At 35.8% G+C, this 18347-nt stretch overlaps 1 protein-coding gene across 1 annotated transcript in view; it reads left to right on the top strand.

Moving 5' to 3' along the window:
* The window catches only part of LOC123697494 (parapinopsin-like), a 71829-nt gene that overhangs the window by 36177 nt on the left and 17305 nt on the right, over positions 1-18347 (top strand). Inside the window, exons 3-4 of the mRNA XM_045644026.1 lie at positions 306-465; positions 4033-4228. Coding sequence (XP_045499982.1) covers positions 306-465; positions 4033-4228 — 356 coding nt within the window. The remainder of the gene's footprint in view (positions 1-305; positions 466-4032; positions 4229-18347) is intronic.

Below are 18347 nucleotides of genomic sequence, written 5' to 3' on the forward strand. Positions count from 1 at the left end.
CACTAAAAATGCTAACTGTATATAACTGCGTTAAAAACAACCGACTTCAAACTTGCACTTGCAACATTTACAAATACAGACAAAAATTCTCATAAAATAAAAACTACTGGGCCTATCCGAATAAAGTTTTTATGGGACCAATTCGACACCATCCCGCATCGAAAAAAAAAGAATCACGTAAATCGGCTCAGAAACCTCGGATTAATCGGTGTACATACATAAAAAAAACATACCGACCGAATTGATAACCTCCTCCTTTTTTTGAAGTCGGTTAAAAATTACTAACATTATCTCTCTATTTCTAGCTGTGGACACCCCTAAATATCATACTGTTCAACCTGGTGTGTTCCGACTTCTCCGTATCTGTCCTGGGAAACCCGTTAACCCTGATATCAGCTCTCTTCCATCGGTGGATCTTCGGCCGTACTATGTGTGTGCTGTATGGATTCTTTATGGCACTTTTGGGTAAGAAAATTGTTTTTTTTTATGTAGATTATGTAGAAGTTGCGTAGATGTTTTCCAAATAATGAATCAATATTTATCTACAATGAAAAAAAAACATTATACAATATTATAGTCTGTTATCATTTCAAATTTCGTCAAAATCGATGCGTAGTTTAGCCGTGAAATGATAACAGACAGATTTACTTTCGCATTTATTTGATTGATAGTTATTTTTTTGATTAAATTGCATTTAAATACAGTAGATTGGTATGCTTTGTATATTATCTTATAGGTATATTTTTGGTCGCGGAAGAATTCCAACCAATACCCGCGGCCCCATCATTAAAGCGGCTCGACGGAACACAGTGGGGTTTTAGTCGGTAAGAATCCGACATATCACATAACCCACGGCTCCTTCCCCGGGAAGCGTGGGTATCTTTGGAAGATTTCCCCACAAAAAAAACGTAGTTATATTTTGTTCCATCGCAACTAGCAACGCGTGAACATTATTTAAAAACAATACAAATTTCATACAAAACTGCAATATTAATTAGCACTAAAGTTTGTATTCCACAACGAAAATGATATCTAAAGCAAAACTAAACAAATCACACTGAAAACTCGTATGCAGTCAGTAATTGCATATCTTTAATTAAGACGAACACACGATCCTTTTAACTTTATACAGTGAGAGGAAATTATGTTTCGGAATAATATTTTTATTAAACCACTTTTGTGCAAATAGATATCAAGAAAAAAAATGTTGTGTGGTTTTATGAAACCACGGTAAAAGTGAAACTTTTTTTCACACTAGACATTTAACTAAAAATTATCGTATTTGTACGATAATTATCGTACGTATCGTGCGTCACGCGACATGCGCTACACAGACCAAAAAGTTTGAGACGATGTAATAAAAGTTTCACTTTAAAAACAGAATATATAATATCTTTGTATGACAAATCTTATAATATAAAAATGAATCCCAAAATGAGTTGGTGAGCGCATAACTTGAGAACGGCTTAACCGATTTCGTTAATTCTTTTTTTATAATATTCCTTGAAGTTCGAGGATGGTTCTTATGTAGAGAAAACGTGAATATGTACCACGGGCGAAGCCAGGGCGGACCGCTAGTACTAAATAATAATATAACTTCGCATTAAAACAATTAAATTTAATTAATGTTCACAATTAAGTCAGCTAACCATTATGAAAATTATGAATCAGCTGAAAAGACGACTCGTAAACAGCGTAAAAGTGATCGAAAAGGACCACGAAATGAAATATCATCATATTATTTAATGCCTATTATAAACCTGAAAAGATCGTTTGTTTGTTTGAACACGCTAATCTCAAAAAGAAAGTGTTAGTTAGCTCAGTTACCATCACGCTAAGACCAATAGGAACGGAGCAATGCGAGCAAAACTGCGGGGCACAGCTAGTATTATAATACTTTCGTTTTCTTCAGGAATTTCAATAATCTCCTTATCTGCCCAATAGAGGGACGATAATATGTCAATATTATTGCCATAAATTACAATATTGGGAAAGGTTACGAGACGATTAATTTTATTTATTATCTATAAAATGAAGCCGACCCCAAGTGATCTGGGGTAAGCCGTAAGGCTAGCCACAGAAGTAGTAGTCTATAAAATTTGTTAATAAAAATGTCACGGGAAATGGGGGCAGGTTCAATTGAGACTGACTATTATTTTGCATATTATATTCATAAAAATATATACCTATTACCTACCTTTATATTTATATAACTATGAAATTATACTTAAAGATGGTGTAAATTCTTACCTTACATCACGCCTTTTTGATTCTGGCAGAATTTATTTCATATATCTTATAGTACATAACATAAATAAATTCTAGTATTGTACATAAACATAACAAGTATTAAATACATTGCCACGTTAAGACGCAGAAAACATAAGAAAGAGAATATTTTAATGGCGGACGTCTAACAGCTATCCCATCTTACATTACCATTTTATTTAATTTACAGACGCTCTCTTCTGAATTATTCTGAGTCGTTTGTCATTTGTTCTTTAAATAAAAAGATGGCGAGACCTCATTGAACTAATCCGACTTGTAAATCTAGAATAATCTAGAATCGATGGTAAATGTTACAAAAAATTTTGTGTGGTGTTATGAAACCACGCTAAAAGTGAAACTTTTTTTCACACAGTAGACATTTAACAAAAAATTATCGTATTTGTACGATAATTATCGTACGTATCGTGCGTCACGCGACATGCGCTACACAGACCGATAAGTTTGAGACGATGTAATAAAAGTTTCAGTTTAATAATAATATGTTATGACGATTCGAAAGTGCTTCTAGAAGATGTCTAATTGAATAAATAAATGTTTGAGTTTGTATACTTATTGTATTGAAAAGTAGCTACCTATATCTTCAAATTCTAAAAATTCCTTTTGCAATTGTATCTACTAGTCATGCCACGCAGTTTCACACGCGAAAAAAAGTGTTTCTATGCTAATTTGTTAATCTAATACATTAGCTACATCATTGCCAATTATTATCAAAATCCGTTTAGTTGTTTTCCCATGAAGGAGTAACAAACATATAGTATACATCCATCCTCACGAACTGATGACTTTATAAGAATTCATCGTGGTGATTATAGCACAAAGCGCTTAAATCGCTCTTTAACAAGAGTTATTACTGGGTAATAAAGGTAATCAGAGATAGATTTAGGTTACCCAAAAGGTTCGTGACTTTATGACCAAATAATCGCGGTGAAATATAGTGCAACTAGCTGTGCCCCGCGGTTTTACCAGCAGTGCTCCGCTCCTGTTAGTCTTAGCGTGATGATAATATTATAGCCTTCATCGATAAATGGGCTATCTAACACCGAAAGAATTTTTCAAATCGGACCAGTAGTTCCTGAGATTTGCGCGTTCAATCAAACAAACTTTTCAGCTGTATAAAATTCGTATAGATTAATGACCATCTTGGCGGTGATATAAATATTTACTCAAGTAACACATCAGGTAGTTTTATTTCTTTTTACAAGGCATCTCTTTGCCAAAACAATATTTTTGCTAACGTAGAGCAGAATCTAGCTGACTCGAACTATTTTATTTGTGTCATATAAGGACCGGGTTGTGGTCCTTTTGAACAAATTTCTAACAAAACTTTTCCAATTATTATTTCTTTGAAAACCTTATTAAGACAAATTTAACTTAATCGCCAAAATTGTCCAGATCTTTTAATAATAACCAGCAAATTTGTGTCTTACTTATTTATTTTCTGACTACAGTTTACTTTGGCAAATACATGAACTCGAAAAATAGAAAGGATTGTTTATGTTATACGGAATCTAATTTACCATAATACCTATATTACAAAATAATATAAAACGGTTTGTGTCTCTGCACATTTTCCAACCTTACATTTCATAAAAAAAATAGAGAGAGTGTCATTAATTACTTAGTGCACATAGGTAATATGACAAATGTCGTTCCAGGAAAACTTTAAATAAGTAACATAAAACGTAAACCGTACCAACAAAATTACCAGTTCGAGTTTGAAACTATATAACATCTCCTTTCCAGGTATAACTTCCATAACCACTTTAACGGTGATATCCTTCGAGCGCTACCTCATGGTGACCAGGCCGCTCCGGTCCAGGCACCTCAGTTCCAAGGGAGCGGCTCTCTCCGTGGTCTTCATTTGGGCGTACTCCCTGGCGCTCACTACACCACCCTTGATGGGGTGGGGGAATTATGTTAATGAAGCTGCTAATATAAGGTAAGTTTTTTGTTGTGATAATAGTGAAATAACATTCAATGCAATTACGTTGCATCAAAGAACTGCCCTAGAGGCAGTTATTCACGTACCCGGCGACCCTCCGACTCGATGTATTAGATACGTTATGGAATAACAGTTTATTTCTATTAATTCCTTATAAATAGAATTAATAAATTTAATAAATATAATATAACTTCATTATCGTATTAAGATTAGGTCATAGGTAATCGACTCGGCTCATTGACCGTCGTTACCAAACTGTATGTTTCATCACGATTTCCTTCACCATTTAGCACAAGCATGCTTAGAGTAATAGGCAGATTTTTTAATCACCAACCTTCCTCTTTTTATTGAAGTTGTTCGTAATCGCTGAACTATTCCGATCACTAAAAAAATAATTGAAAAGTTTTTCAATGATAATAATAGAATTACGTAAGACCAAGGGCTCAGAAGGATCCGAAGTTTCCACATCCCCCGTCGGCCTGGACTGAAGTTTCGATTAGTTTCCGATCAAAACTAATTACAACTTTCCACTGCGGCTGCAATTAGCAATCCATGTAAACGGTAATTGCTTGGCGCAGCAATGCACGTCTATTTTACAACTTTTAATTTTAGGTGTTACAACATTTGACTAATGTAGGTAAGTGGCTGGCTAACTGGCTAAATTAGAAGTTATGAAACCCTAGTAGAGGATACATGAAATCTAACTATTCTTTATTTGTATAATCTTTTATTTGTTACACAATATTTGTTTGAACAACAGACTTTTCAGTACAGTAATATAAAAATATTTTCTTGTAAGATTTACATCCTACGACTTAATCATGAAACATTTGCGAACAAATCCAATACAATGTATCTAGTTATTGAAACAAAAATCGTGCTCGATTCATTAAATTCCATGAATATTCAATTCTACTTCCCTTATTGATTCGCGAAAAAGCATAAACAACTATAATATAAAAAAAAACCGTTATCATGTTCGAAAAGCTATTTTGAACTATCGTATTAAACCATTTGCATCGACTTAACAAGATGGCTTCCCATTTCGACGGTAATACCATTATGTAAATATGCGTAATATTCTGGCCTCAGAACGATATAACAGGAGAAAGTCGCGGATCATTTCCCGCCAGAAGAGTCAAGTCAAGACACAATTACTATGTAGCGTTAGTATGTTTAAGCAAATGAGGAAAAACACTTTACATGAACAGTATTTAGTAATTCTAAATAAATAGAGCCTATGCGAAAGATTTCAAAGGGATAGTGCAGTTTGAAAAAAGCTCCCAAAAAATTATTAAAATAATGAAAAAGGAAAGACATTAACGAACTAATACGATCATCAATATATTTTCTAAAAACGATTTAGCACAACTTTTACTACTAAAGAAATTAATTGGTCAATAAATTGCGGCTAATAAACATTTTCTACATAAAAGTTAGAAAATTATAAATTTATATATTCTGTCGAGCCTTCGGCACGATTCTCATGAGATATCCTTTGTACCAGACTGTACCATGCCCAAAAACTTAGTTAAACCTATTATGGTATGTTGGTATGGTACCTATTAAGGTATAATGAAAACAAACTAAACTTTAAAGAACATTATAATTTTTATATAATTCAAAATATAACTATATTCAAAATATACAGGCCATTAAAATTCTGCATTGTAGACCAAATAGGATAGTTCAATATTTTTAGTATTTACAAAAAAAAAAAAATATATCGCCAGAATATCAATAAATCGAATAAAATAAGGTTGTTTACGTATGCATAATGTGGTTTTAATCAGTATGTGTGTGCATACCTATATGCAAATCCTTGAAAATTTAAAAATACTTGTATAAATATACAACTTTTTTTCCGCAAACATTCAAGATAAAAATAACCATACAATATGTCCTTTAAGCATAATATTATGATATGTATTCCATAATATGAATCATTTTCCATAACCTTGGACTATTTTTCCTTCATCGTATATTAATATATTGTATCGTAAATATCGTAAATAGGTAAACTAAATCCCCACTCCATCCTTTTTATAGCTAGAAGAATATTAATTTAAAAACTACGTTGTATAATATTACTAGCTGCTTGCCTCGCGGTTTTACCTGCATTGCTAAGCTACGATGGGTCTTAGCGTGATTATATATAGCTTATTGCCTTCCTCGATAAATGGAAGTCTATCTAACAGTGAAATAATTTTTCGAATCAGACCCGCGGATCCAGAATTTAGCGAAACAAACAAACAAACCCTTCAGCTTTATAATTATAGAAGTATTGATAACCAATGCAATACATCTTTCATTTAATTCATGGTTTATCCTCACACTAGCTTACCACCCGCGGCTTTGCCCGCTTTGTCTAATACCTAATAATTTATATATACAAAAACCTTCCTCTTGAATCACTCTATCTATTAAAAAAAGCCGCATCAAAATCCGTTGCGTAGTTTTAATGATTTAAGCACACAAAGGGACATAGCGAAATAGGGACAGAGAAAGCGACTTTGTTTTTTATGTAGTGATTAATTCTCTATTTGACGCGTATTTCAGTGATTTTCAAGCGGAAAATGTTATCTAACAATTTCAACGATTCGTAATAAATTATTGTCAAAGGTCTGAACTATTGAAATGATTAATGTAATTACACTACCCTTTGATGGATAATATAATGACAATTAATTGTAATTAATTTAGATTTTTAAGCAACTATTATTTAATGATTAATATAGGTAACTCAGGCCCCGGAACCACAGACACAATAGAAAATCTATTGTGTCTGGGACCGATCGGGCCGCTTGGGGCTCATTGGGTTAAAAAGAACAATCTTATGTTCACCTATCCTTGGTAAATGTTCAAAGTTTGAATTTGTGTCAGTTTAAATTGGGTCAAATTCGAGTCTAAAGGAGTCAGTTACCTATATAAACAATAAACATACAGTCGAAACTAATAAGAGTGTGTTAAAAATCTGAAGCAATCATAGACAACTGAGATTTTCGTCTTCAATCAATGTTGTTTATGTTTATGGAATCTAACTATAATTATTATACATTTGTATCTAAGACTCGAACTTTCGATGTTGAAATTAAAAGTTTATTCATATTTATTTCTTCATAAAACGTCGTCAAACAATTCATTTAAAGTTTCCGAGACAAATTTGAACGGGGATAAAGTGAGATTCTCGAGTTCTTAAGTTAAGGCAACAAAAAATAAATATCGTTTTTTGTGTATTGTTGGGGGATTTCAATGTAAATATGATAAATTGTAATGATTCTAAATCTTTGAAAATAAATGAATTTCTTTCTTCCTTGAGCCTTTCACAGCTTGTTACTGCTCCTACCCACTTTACTGAAAGCAGTCAAACTCTAATCGATTTAGTTTGCACGGATTTGCAGGCTAGGAATGTTACAGTCGAACCATACAGATCTAGTCTTGGTCATTCTGTAGTTATGTGTGAGTTCAACATAAAAAGAAATAGATTAAAACCTTACGTAACTAAATTCCGTCCTCTCAAAAATATATGTCGGGAAAGTTTAAGCAAGGACCTGGGTAAAATAGATTGGAGTAGTTTCATGTCTCTAGATTCTGTCAATGCAATGGTCGAGTCGTTTTCAGAGTGCATGATTACATTGTTCGATTTACATGCGCCTACTAAGACAAGTATAATCAGAGAGCCCCCACATCCTTGGATAACTGACACCATAAAAATCATGATGAAGTTACGTGATGAGGCATTACTTAAGTATCGAAAAAATAGAACAGATTCTAAAAAAAATTATTACCATAAATTGAAATCTCTTGTTATGTCCTCCTTGCACAGTGAAAAAGTTGCCTTTTTTCGTCATAATATAAATAATAAAATAGATAAACCACAAATTCTTTGGAACAATATAAAATCTCATGTTTTGCCTAGGAAACAATTAAATCTACTTCCACCTCATTTGTCCTGTCCCAATAATATTAACCAACATTTTCTACAAGTCCCAGGTAGGGCTATTGTTAATTTGACGACCATAACATATTTCGAATCGCACCTACATGGCGAGGCGGTTTTCGAATTAGCAACGGTTTCTCAAGACGTTGTATCTAGGTACTTGCTTAAACTTAAATCGAACGCTGAGGGTCACGATAAAATTAATAATAATAAGGGCGTAGGGATGTGACGACCCCATCGCCCACGGTTGGAATATCTATTGTCTATGTGACAATAGATATTCCACCCGTGCAGTCAGTCAACCCGCAGGACACCTTGTGGCGGGGTGTCGGGGAGTAGCGACCCCGCGGGAACCGAGTGCTCCCGGGGGAGGCCCCTGTCTTCATCTCCGGCTTGCCTTCACCGGCCGGTCGGAGTGAAGCCTGACGAGGACAGGACCCCCACCTCTGGCTTGCCTTAACCGGCCGGCCAGAGTGGAGTCGCGAGAGCTTTTAGCTCGAAGGGTGGATGCGAAGCGTAAGTGGCGAGTGGGCACGTGATGCTGGACCCTCAGGGAGCGCGTGATCGGAGTTTAAAGTCCAGGGACGCCTCTCCACCCTTAGCTGCTCACGACATGTTGCCCTCTTGTTGCTAAGTTACAGCGACTTTTTAGAGGGCCCATCTGTGAGAGGGCGAGTCACCGTCTGCCAATATATTTTTACAAACTTTGTTGTAGAAAGGCAGACGCCATAGTTCCTATAGATCCAGTAACCTGTCCACATAGCACCCCTTCCATAGTCCAGTCATTTATTTCCATTTTCTGTAATAGTCCTACATCGGCCGCGGACTGCCCAGGGCTGTATCTCTATATAGTGCAGTCATGGGCAGGCTGCGGCTGGTGTCCCATAACACATTAAAACTCTCAAAAGGGCCTCTGCGTGTTGGATCCGTGTCCCCACGTAAGCCTTCCAAAAGACCGGGTACCGTCCTTCTGGTGGTACCCGAGTATTATGGAGATGAGAAACATAATAATAATAATAAGGGCGTAGGGATGTGACGACCCCATCGCCCACGGTTGCAATATCTATTGTCTACGTGACAGTAGATATTCCACCCGTGCAATCAGTCAACCCGCAGGACACCTTGTGGCGGGGTGTCGGGGAGTAGCGACCCCGCGGGAACTGAGTGCTCCCGGGGGAGACCCCTGTCTTCATCTCCGGCTTGCCATCACCGGCCGGTCGGAGTGAAGCCTGACGAGGACAGGACCCCCACCTCTGGCTTGCCTTAACCGGCCGGCCAGAGTGGAGTCGCGAGAGCTTTTAGCTCGAAGGGTGGATGCGAATCGTAAGTGGCGAGTGGGCACGTGATGCTGGACCCTCAGGGAGCGCGTGATCGTCGTTTAAAGTCCAACGGAGACGCCTCTCCACCCTTAGCTGCTCACAATATGTTGCCCCCTTGTCGCACTATTGCAGCGACTTATTTCGGGGGCCCATACAGTGAGAGGGCGAGTCACCACCTGCCAACATATTTTTACTTTCTTTTAGTAGAAAGGCAGGTGCCATAGTTTCCAATAGTCCCCAAATACCGGCCCATTTAACATCCCACTCCATAGCCCAGTTTATTTTGTTTTTCCATATCTTGAAATAGTCCTACATCGGCCGCGGACTGCCTAGGACTGTATCTCTATAGTGCAGTCATGGGCAGGCTGCGGCTGGTGTCCCACAACACAGTAAAGTTCTCTAAAGGGCCTCTGCGTGTTGGATCCGTGTCCCCACGTAAGCCTTCCAAAGGACCGGGTACCTTCCTTATGATGGTACCCGAGTATTATGGAATGAGATACACATAATAATAATAATAAAAAGATTTATTGCAACCAAACAGACATACATAATAATACAAAATATAAAAAAAGGAAAACAAACATAAAATAACACAAAATAATTTACACACACTAACAGTTATAAGTACACAAATGTATTAGGTATGTGTGTTGCGCACTGGCTGTAATTAGGCCCTGGCTCAGCATAATGTTGTGGGAGAAAGCTCCACAACGCTGATAATTCTGCCAGATACCCAGATGAATAGTTTGCGCCTCCAATCAAGTATCAAGTATGTATATATAGGTATAATAAAAATAGAATAATTAATTATGAATTAAACAAATAATAAATGTAATGTATAATAAATGTAATAATAATAATATTATATAAGCAGTAGAAAAGATATATTTGTATAAATTTATATAGATATATTTGGTCAATTAAAATCAGTATTTATATGTAGGTATATATGTATAATGTGTTAATTTATAAATTTGGATACGTATAGTCAAAGGAAATAAAATTAAGATGCTTGTAAATTGAGCAGTAGTGATTTGTAAGTGCGACGAAAGTTGGATTTGCACTTGAGTTTTTTTATTGGAGGTGGTATGTTATTCCAACATTTCGTCGCATTATATTTAAATGACCCACGAAAGGCGGTAGTTTTATGTTGGGGAATGGATAACTCTTGGGTCCCACTTCTTATTTCACCCCTTTTAGTATCCTTACGCCACAATAGTTTTGTGTACAGATATTCAGGCTGCTTTGTATGGATCGTATCAAATAAAAGGCAAGCCAATAGTAAATCTTGCCGACCCTTCATTTTTAAAAACTTTATGCTATTAAGAAAAGGGGTGACATGAGACCTGGGTGGGATTGTCACGCAAAATCTGGCACAGGAGTTTTGGACTCTCTGAATAAGACGCTGTACTTTTGCCGTTAGACAAGGTCCATAAACAGGGAGAGCGTAATTTAATTTAGAAAGTACGATGCTTTCGCACAATCTTATTCGTAGATCGACACTCAGAAAAGGCCGAATATTGTAAAGAACTTTGAGTCTATAAAAGCAATTACTAACTAAATTAGTGACATAATCTTCGAACCTTAACTGGCCGTCGAAATCGATGCCCAGGTTACGAGCAATTGTAACCCTCTCTATAGGAATGGAGTTTACAAAAACAGTGGGATCTGCTTTAACCAAGTCAGAGACTTGCTTCTTAGAGCCAACAACAAGATATTTAGACTTGGATGGATTAAGAACCAATGAGTTTTTATGAGACCAGTCAGATATGCGTTCCAAATCCTCATTCATTTTCCCGGTGCATTCTTCTATTCGATCTCTATCAACAGGCATGTAAAGTTGCAAATCATCGGCATATAAATGATATTGGGAGTTATGTATACAAGAGGTGATATCTGCCGTGTATATTATAAATAGAAGAGGACCGAGAATGGAGCCCTGGGGAACTCCTCTGTTGACAGGCACAAGCGAAGAAAGGTCTCTGTTTCCGTCACCTTTAACCAGCATTACTCTTTGGTGACGTTGGCGAAGATAGCTATCAAACCAAGATGAAGAAATAGGATTGAAACCATAGAAATTAAGCTTTGAGAGAAGAAAAGAAATGTTTATACAGTCAAAGGCCCTAGAAAAATCAAGCAGAGTTAGAAGTGATGGCTGGCCATTGTCACGTGCAGAGAGCAAGTTATCCACAACATCAATCAAAGCAGTGCAGGTGCTACGAAGTTTTCTAAAACCTGACTGGTACTCCGGCAAGATATTATTTAATTCACAGTACTTAGTGACTTGGTTGTAGACAACTCGCTCTAAGATCTTGGAGAGGTAGGGGAGAATACTGATCGGCCTAAGGTCTTTGAGGGCAGTAGGATTGCTGTTTTTTGGTATGGGCCGCACCAGGGCTGTCTTCCACTGCGATGGGAAAAGTGAAGAAGAGAGAGATTTATTAATAATTGCAGTAAAAGCGTGAAGAGAATGTGGAAGTGTTAAAAGAAACATGTCCCTGGTGATTCCATCGACTCCTTCTGCATTGCTTTTGATGTCAAGAATAAGTTTTCCGACATAGCTTTCACTTACGGGCTCGAATGTAAAAGTACTGTCACAATAAAGATTTTTGTCAAAATAGGCGAGGTCGACAGGGTCAGCAATACTTTGACCGGGAACATCAAGGAAATGTTTATTAATTGCGTCGGCGTCACACAAATGTTGCGGGATCTCACCAGTGCGTTTAAAATCAGGGATAATATTTCTTTTCAAATTTTTCCACAGAAGTTTTGCATTATTTTTATGTTGGTTTATGTTGTGATCAAAGAAGGCTTTCTTTTCATAGAACAAGCTAGTGTTCACTAAACTTTTCAAATGTTTATAGTCCTGAAGATGAGCGTCAAGGTTAGTTTTTCGAAATTTATAATGTTGCTCATCTCTCAGCTTCATCATGTACCTTACGTTACTGGTTATCCATGGATACGACACTTTCTTTATTAAAGACTTCTTAATAGGGGCAAATGAGTCAAATAAGTTTATAATCAAGTGATTGAATGCATCTACCATCTGATTCACATCGGAAAAACACGCAATTGTGTCCCAGGGTAGAACAGAAACAGCTTTATTCAATTTATTAAGATCTATGTCTTTTAATGGTCTAAATATTATGTGTTTGGGGGACAAGGTGTTTTTTCTTAATTTAAATTCTGTTGTGATAATTGCGTGAGCACCAAGGTCTGGGATATGTTCAACTTTTATTTTAGCTACAGGAGCATTCGTACAAATAACATCAATGAGTGACTGACTATGATCAGTAAAGTGTGTAGGTGTCTATCATTGACATGATTTACTAATTGCAGAGATTGTAAGAATGCATTCAAGCGGGCGGTATTTGGGTCTCGTTTGTTAATGAGATTTATATTAAAATCACCGGTGAGCACCAGATAGTCGTAGTCACTGAATGTAGAAATAGTGTCTGTTAAAGTGTCAAATAAGTGTCAAATTAATTTGAATATGTTGATACTAACACTCCCTTATACCTTGGAACCTATAACCCATATCATAAATAGTTCAATACAAAAGTCAATATTTCCTAGTTTATGGAAAATGGCATTGGTTCGACCATTACCTAAAACAAGTAGCCTAACTTCTTACAAAGACTTAAGGCCGATAAGTATTTTGCCATGTATGTCTAAAATACTAGAAAGAGTTGTTTGTAAGCAACTCACAGATTTTATTGATAAAAATGACTTGCTCCCCGTGTTTCAGTCAGGGTTCAGAAAGTGCCATAGCACTACAACAACTTTGTTGGACGTCACTGACAATATATTGGCCGCTCAGGACAAGGGCATGTGTACTCTTCTTGTATTGCTTGATTTTTCCCGAGCTTTCGACTGTATTAATATTCCCCTGCTTTTGTCGAAACTACATTATTATGGTTTTAGCCAGAGTACAGTGCTCTGGTTTCATAGTTATCTATCTAATCGACAACAGAGGGTTGAAATTCGGTCGGATGATGGCAGTATCCAATTGTCAAGTTTTAGCCTACTTGAAAGAGGTGTGCCCCAAGGCTCTATTTTGGGCCCTATTTTATTTATTCTTTACTCAGCTGATATAATAAATTCTATTAAAAATTGTAAGTTCATATTTATGCCGATGACACTCAGGTATACATTTCATTTTTCCCCACTGATTTACACAATGCTGTTAAATACTTGAACGATGACCTCGCAAGTATTGCAGAATGGGCTGAGACCAATGCATTAGTGCTGAATCCTGACAAGACGAAGTATATGTTATTCGGTTCAAAGAAGCATATTAAATCTCTACCATCTTTTGACGTCAAGCTCATGGGTAAGGCAATCCAAAAAGTTGACGAGGCACGAAATCTGGGCTTGTATGTCGATAGCTCATTAAGGTACGAAAAGCACATAACCGATGTGGTTCGTAATTGTTTTTTCCGGTTGAGAACCTTATATAGAGTGCGTCCATACTTGTCTGAGGATCTTCGAGTACGTCTGGTGGAGTCTCTAGTTATTTCAAAACTTAATTACGCTGATACTGTTTATGGTCCACGTCTCCTGGCCAGAACAGATCGGCTGATACAAAGAGTACAGAATGCGTGTGCACGCTACTGCTACACTATTCCACCACGTAGTCATGTCACACCGTTCTTAAATAAGCAGGGAGTTCTTAAGCTTAAAGCAAGACGCCAACTACATCTGGCCTGTCTCATGTTTGGAATTGCCAAGACCCGTATGCCCATATATCTGTACGAAAGGCTCAGCTGGACAACGAGTAGTCGAGATGTTGCATGCAGAAGCTGTGCTCAGCCACTTATCATTCCTCAACATAGTACTTCCACTTTTAGAGGCAGCTTCCGCTATGCAGCATCGAAAATATGGAATGACTTGCCGCCACCGATTAGGTTATTGTTAAACATTAATACATTCAAAAAACATCTTAAGAACTACTTAATCGATGAACAGCGAAGGTTAGATTAATGTCCAATGCTTATTTTTTCGTTTTTGTTTTTTCTTACTATTTATTTTATCTTTTAGTATGGGTCAATCCTATCTATATTTATTTTATAGAACTTTTTATTTTTATATTTATGTGGGTACGTTTTTCACGATATAATATATGTGTATGTAATATTATGTTTATCACATTATTTTTAATGTATTATTATTATTGCGTCGTTTCATATCCGTGAGTCGAAACTAGGTTCTAGTTGAAAACCAGCGCTAGGCTCATGCCTGGCACAAGCTGAACTAGGTCCTTTTTGGCGGTACTGCGGGCACAATTTGTTTTAATATTTTTTTTTTCTCTTTTCTTGTTAAATTTTTTGTGTTATTTGTATGTATTCTTTTCTTTATTGTCTACTTTTTGATGTGTCACGCTGTGTTGTCAAATAAATGTTTTTATTTCTTATTTCTTTATTTCTTTCTTTTAAATTAGTGTTTTCATGTATAACGCAGAATTAAATATAGAAACATTTTTTACGAATTAGCTTTTGATTTATCGAAATAAAGCATTGTTTTTATTGCGGTTCTTCATGATAATACCGATTTTTTTATTATTCGTGGATTACAATATTATACCTACAAATAATTTTTTTATCCGGAACGCAAGAGAAGCCAAGGGCTGAAGTTGTTAAGTGGTGTTTCAGATTTTACATGATTTATTGTTGTATTTCTAGTCAGATGATTTAATCTTTATCCCAATATAATCCCATATAAATAACGAAAAAATATACAGTTTACGGCAAGGCGGGCGAATACCTACAAAACTTTTTGATACCAAAAGTTTTATTGCTCGGATGTATAAGAGATTAAATTGCTCTCATTTCCGAGTTTCACGTCATAAGAGCGGATTAGGTGTATACGTATATTTGATGTTTGAGTATTGCTGTTGTCGCTATATGCATAGAATTCTAGGTTACCTATATTATTTGTATGTGACCGCCTCCTTGGTACAGTGAGTGGTTGACGCGTGAGCGTAGCAACGAGTCCTGGGTTCGATTCCCGGTGTAGACGAAGAAAAAAAAATGTCTCGGTCTGGTAGGACCAGAAAAAGTTACTCAGGCTTTAATAAAACTGACTAATTATTCCTAAAGCTTAAGCAGGTTATATTTCAGGACAATTTTCACAAAATTTACAAATCAAATGAGTTCTCATCATGATATAATATAAACATGAACACTTTACCCATAAATAATATGTCTACTTAGAATTCTGCGAAACTTAAAATCAATTTCCAACAAAATTTAATAAACACAAATAATAGGATTATCCGAAGATGCTTCTACGAACTAACCTATAGCTACATGAAATTTAAACTATGGACGTTAACAACCTTTAATAAAAGGTTAAAATAGTTTAATGCATCATAATTAGAGTTCAACCTTCAAATAATATTTAGGTATTGGTCCATTGTTGATTCCTGTTCAAAAAATATCCCAAATACCTACAGAGTGCACTTTTGACTGTACTTATATTTACGCTCTATCACAGATTATTATTATCCTTTTTTTTTATAGTGGGGAAATCTTCCAAAGATACCCACTGCCCCCGGGGAAGGAGCCGTGGGTTATGTCGGATTCCTACCAACTAAAACCCCACTGTGTTCCGTCGAGCCGCTTTAATGATGGGGCCGCGGGTATTGGTTGGAATTCTTCCGTGACCCCCTCGGCGGCAGCCCATCTCTAGGCCAGGCGCAAGCCAAGAACAGGAAAGATGGTTTGCCTGCTCTTCCCTCCCGTTGGCGGCATGAGCGGAACACGTCTCAAGCCGCCTCACCGAACCGGACGATGGATTACATTCCCCGTTCCACCGCCCGGAATATTATTATCCTACTCTATTATGCTCTTTGATATATCTTTTACCCATATTATGGTTTTTAACACAGTTAGTGCTAGCACTAGAATTCTTTCGTAATGGCATTGTCATACAAGTATATGTTGCCCGTAGCTTTACTCTCTATTGTTATTAGAAACTAACGCGTCAGAATTCATATATTTGACTGACAGTTTAAATAGTATTCGGTTTGTTAATAACTAGTTTAGTTTGAACAATTTATCTTTTGTGTGGCTTCGATACGAATTTTAAGCGTGATCCTAATAAATACGACTGTGAAAGTTTCGAACTTTGCCGTAGCTTTAGGGTGACTTATTATGTAATCTACATATTGAATATGAATAAAAATACCTAAATGATCTCTCAATTTAACAATCACAGAAGCTCGTGTTGCTAGAGTATGCTTGAATAATGAAAAATAAAGCCGCCCTTTGCATCAAATGTCCTGTTTTAATGTAAAATTTGTATTTTATGATTTTGTAATGACAATATATCTGATACAAATATAAAATAATTGCTATATATTTATAAATTAATTGTTAATAGTTATTTTAATATTTGCTCTGAATTATTTTAATACTACTAGCTTCCGCCCGCAACTCCGTCCGCGCGGATGTCGATCTTCGCGTGGATGGTTTATTTCTCCATTTTTGAGTAACTCTTACAATGACATCTTATAAATATCTATTGGACCCAAATACGGCTAGGCCTATACCTAATAATACGCATAACGCAACGTGTGTTCAGGGTTCTACAGAACAACGTCTATGGATACCTAAAACTGAAAAATTAATTTAATTTTTTTTCTACGTACTTTTCCAGGATAAAAAGTATCCTATTTTACGTCCAGGATAATAAGGTATAATTATACATAGTTTCATCGAAATCGAACCGTTAGTTTTCACGTGATATCTTCACATACAGACAGACAGAGAGACAAAAATTTTTTTAATCACATATTTGGGTTTGGTATCGATCCAGTAACACCCCCTGCTATTTATTTTTTCAATATTTACAATGTACAGAATTGACCCTTCTACAGATTTATTATATGTATAGATTACTACCTATTACGTATAGAATATCTTTCCTTTTGTAATTATTGCTTTTTCAAAAACTGATACACACATAATAAATTTCTAACGACAATCCACACAATGGATAATTAAAACATCACAACCACAAGTTGTGTCGCTCTGTTAGTTTGTTATTATCTATGACCAGTGTTTCAATAAACAAGAATAGTTCTTTTATATAGACTTTTATACTCGTAGTTTTGTAAGCTATTCTTCCATTTTCATATTACTATGACAACGTTTTTACATAGGTACTTCATGACTACATCATTATTTTAATGCGATAGAGTATATAGTAAACTTATAATTATTACATTTAATAATAATTATAGGGCATGAAAATTATTTTCTTTAGATAGCCTAGTATAGCAGTAGGCTATTATATATATTTATTGTTGCATGCTGACCATATTATTTACTGTCACTTCGCGCAAAACATCTGATTTTTCAAACTTAAAATGTCTTTATGTATCATACATTGCACTTGTAAGATAATACATACACACACATATTAAGAAAAAACACTATTTTTAACATTCATGATATTTTTTGATGTCATTTTTGTTATTTAAACTAGTTAAAAAACAGTTTAAAAAAGTTCTGTCTTGGACGTCCGTGTGTCTGTATGTGCGGCTTATAGGTAATTTTGTTTAGGTATGCCTAAGTCAGCTTAATCAACTGTACATCGATAGTTATTAAATTCATCCTGAGTATGATAAAACTTAAAAACATAATATGTATTTTCCTCTAAAAATGATTCACACCTCGTAGCAATCTATACTAAACTTATAAAGCTGAAGAGTTTGTTTGTTTGTACGCGCTAATCTCAGGAACCACTACTGGTCGGATTTGAAAATTATTTCGGTGTTAGATAGCCCGTTTATCGAATAACGCTTAGGCTATATTATATTATCATTACGCTAAGACCAAAACCGAACTTCCAT

Source organism: Colias croceus, chromosome 14, assembly GCF_905220415.1.
Source record: "Colias croceus chromosome 14, ilColCroc2.1".
Taxonomy (NCBI): domain Eukaryota; kingdom Metazoa; phylum Arthropoda; class Insecta; order Lepidoptera; family Pieridae; genus Colias; species Colias croceus.